General features: G+C 42.8%; 1 protein-coding gene across 1 annotated transcript in view; it reads left to right on the forward strand.

The window, feature by feature from the left end:
- LOC101990333 (pancreatic triacylglycerol lipase-like) overlaps positions 1 to 3,010 on the forward strand; it is a 22,587-nt gene that overhangs the window by 12,199 nt on the left and 7,378 nt on the right. The window contains exons 7-9 of the mRNA XM_005352547.2: positions 878 to 997; positions 1,114 to 1,233; positions 2,134 to 2,252. Coding sequence (XP_005352604.1) covers positions 878 to 997; positions 1,114 to 1,233; positions 2,134 to 2,252 — 359 coding nt within the window. The remainder of the gene's footprint in view (positions 1 to 877; positions 998 to 1,113; positions 1,234 to 2,133; positions 2,253 to 3,010) is intronic.

Below are 3,010 nucleotides of genomic sequence, written 5' to 3' on the forward strand. Positions count from 1 at the left end.
TGTGTGTGTGTGTGTGTGTGTGTGAATCATCCATGTATGTTCAAAGACCAGATATGTTTGGTGTCTTCTCTCCCCGACCCCATAAGATAAGGTTTCATTATGCATTCTTGACTGGCCTGGAAATTGCTAGATAGACCAGGATGGTGGGGCACACACAGAAATCTGTCTGCCTCTGTTGCCAGAGTTCTGGGATTGAAGGCATAGGCTATCATAGTTTTAGAGACAGGAGATCACCAATTGGTCAGACTGGATAGCTGATGAGCTCTGGGGATCCTTTGGCCTTCATACCCCCTGTCCTGGGGTTATAGAAATGGGGTGTGCTGCCCCTGACTTTTATGTGGGTGTTGGGGAGCATAACTCATGCTTAAATGACCAAGATTTTATTTTCTGAACCATCCCCTTGGTCCCTCTCATTTTTTATGCATTGGAAAACATTAGGTACATTAGATTGATGGGTGTTATGTCAAATTTCTATTTATTAATTTGATGAAAAAAGAAATTCTTCCAGAATGTTCTTTCCTATTGCTCAGTGAGGAGCTATGACATTCTGGGATCTTACTTCTCTGGGAGCTTACAGTCTGTTGGGAGCTTTATAGTCCATTGTCTCTCATGGTCAACCGCTTCTCTGCTGCCAGGGACCAGGATTTTCTCTGGACTAAACATCCTTAAGTAGAGGCAAATTCACTTCCAAACAAGCAGAAAACAAGCTAAAGGCAGCTTCCTCTTCAGAAGGCGGTGGGTGAGGAAGATGTGGTCTCTTTCTCCCATGGGTAATTTGGGATTACAGCCAGTGCTTACATTACAGTCTGGAACTAATGAAGAAAGTTGGATGTGCTTGAAAACCAACACAATTTACAACACAGTGTATTTGCTTTAGGACTGGACCCAGCTGAACCCTACTTTCAGAATACACCCGAAGTTGTCCGACTGGACCCTAGTGATGCCCAGTTTGTGGATGCCATTCACACAGATGCTGCCCCCATGATTCCCAACATGGGTGAGTTCTAAAACATGCCTACCCAGATGTTGGGCAGATGCCTTACATTAGTCAACTATGTCTTAAGGCATCAATAAGTACCATGAACCTCTCCTTGCTTTTAAAAATTTCTTCAGGATTAGGAATGAGCCAAACAGTGGGTCACTTAGATTTCTTCCCAAATGGAGGAAAGGAGATGCCCGGCTGCCAGAAGAATGCGCTCTCTCAGATTGTTGACATGGATGGAATCTGGGAAGGTAAGTTTACCTTCATCACACACACACACACACACACACACACACACACACACACACACACACACACATCATGGAGACCGAGATTTTCACCAGGGGACAGACAACTGTGGTCCACGTTGTTAGACTTGCTGGTACCATATGCTATGCCACCTCTAATTTTATACAACAGAGGCCTCTAACTACATCCCTTAGATACAGGCTTCCACAGGGACAAGCCGGCATCAGGGACTTTGAGAAATATAGTTATTATCAGTAAGTATCTCAAGAGCCTGACTCAGGGGGTTGGAGTGACTTAATGGGTAAGCAAACATATTGCTCTTGCAGAGGACCTGAGTTCAGTTCCCAGCACCCACACCACTGATGCTCACAACCACCTGTAACTCCAGGTCCAGGGGTATCAGGGGTATCCATAACCTCTGACCTCCTCCACCACTCATCTCTCTCTCTCTCTCTCTCTCTCTCTCTCTCTCTCTCTCTCTCTCTCACACACACACACACACACACACACACACAATTTAAAAAGTAACAAAAAATGTAAACATTTTCTGAAGAACCTAATTCAGGGAACAAGTTTCTTTTTTTATTATTATTATTATTTATTTATTTATTAAAGATTTCTGCCTCCTCCCCGCCACCAGGGAACATGTTTCTAAACTGCCTTTATGTCTATCCAGACCAATCTTTCTCTTTTCTAGTTACTTTCCCATTTTATGTAACAACATTCAATTATTTTAATATTAGGTAGTGCTGATCTTCAGAGTGCATGTCATGAATACTCTTCATAAATGGTTTTATGCATCACACCCATTAGAGAAGCCTAGTTCAAGCCCTATATCTTCATCCAAGTGGTAATTTTTAGAAAAACAAAATCTGTCATTGATATTATGTCTGACTTTACAGGGAGCCGTGACTTTGTGGCCTGTAATCATTTAAGAAGTTACAAGTATTATACAGACAGCATTGTCAACCCCACTGGCTTCGCTGGGTTCTCTTGCGCCTCATACAATGATTTCACATCGGTAAGCAGCTTTCAATGAGAGGCCAGTGTGGTTTACTGCCCGTGACGTCATTCAGTGCATGCTGTGCTATCATATTATACCCACCCTTGATGATAGGGATACACCTTAATACGAAGTGATCAAGGACTTCAGAGAATTCAGCTTGGAGATGCCATGTCCTGTGTACATGACAGGTATGAGCATTTGTTTTAGAAGTCATCCTAAGTGAAAAAAAGATCCTGCAGACATTTGATCTGTGTTGTCAGCACATGATGAGCATGGAAAATTATCTTTGACTCCTAACTTTTTAAACTGTGAAGTTATGGCCATGTGGAGATTCTTGGAATTCTCACAATACTCATAATAGCTGATGCCATCGAATCTTGGTTGTTTTTTTAACTTATTATTTAGATACCAAGGTTGGATTCTTACCTTTTCTAGAATGTGGCAAGCCTAGTTTGCCTGGGTGCTGCTTGTAAGATTGACTTTTCTTCCCACACTAAGTTTTTCTCAAATAAATGTCTCTAACCTGTGTAATTTAATAAAGAAAACTTTAAGTGGGTGTACCAAGGATCAAGGCAGTCAAAATGACCAAGAGGTGTAGCCTGGTGGTCAAAAAAGAGATGAAATTTAGCTCTTAAGCCGGGCGGTGGTGGCGCACGCCTTTAATCCCAGCACTCGGGAGGCAGAGGCAGGCTGATCTCTGTGAGTTCCAGACCAGCCTGGTCTACAAGAGCTAGTTCCAGGACAGGCTCCAAAACCACAGAGAAACCCTGTCT

The sequence above is a fragment of the Microtus ochrogaster genome, chromosome 8, assembly GCF_000317375.1.
Source record: "Microtus ochrogaster isolate Prairie Vole_2 chromosome 8, MicOch1.0, whole genome shotgun sequence".
Lineage (NCBI taxonomy): Eukaryota > Metazoa > Chordata > Mammalia > Rodentia > Cricetidae > Microtus > Microtus ochrogaster.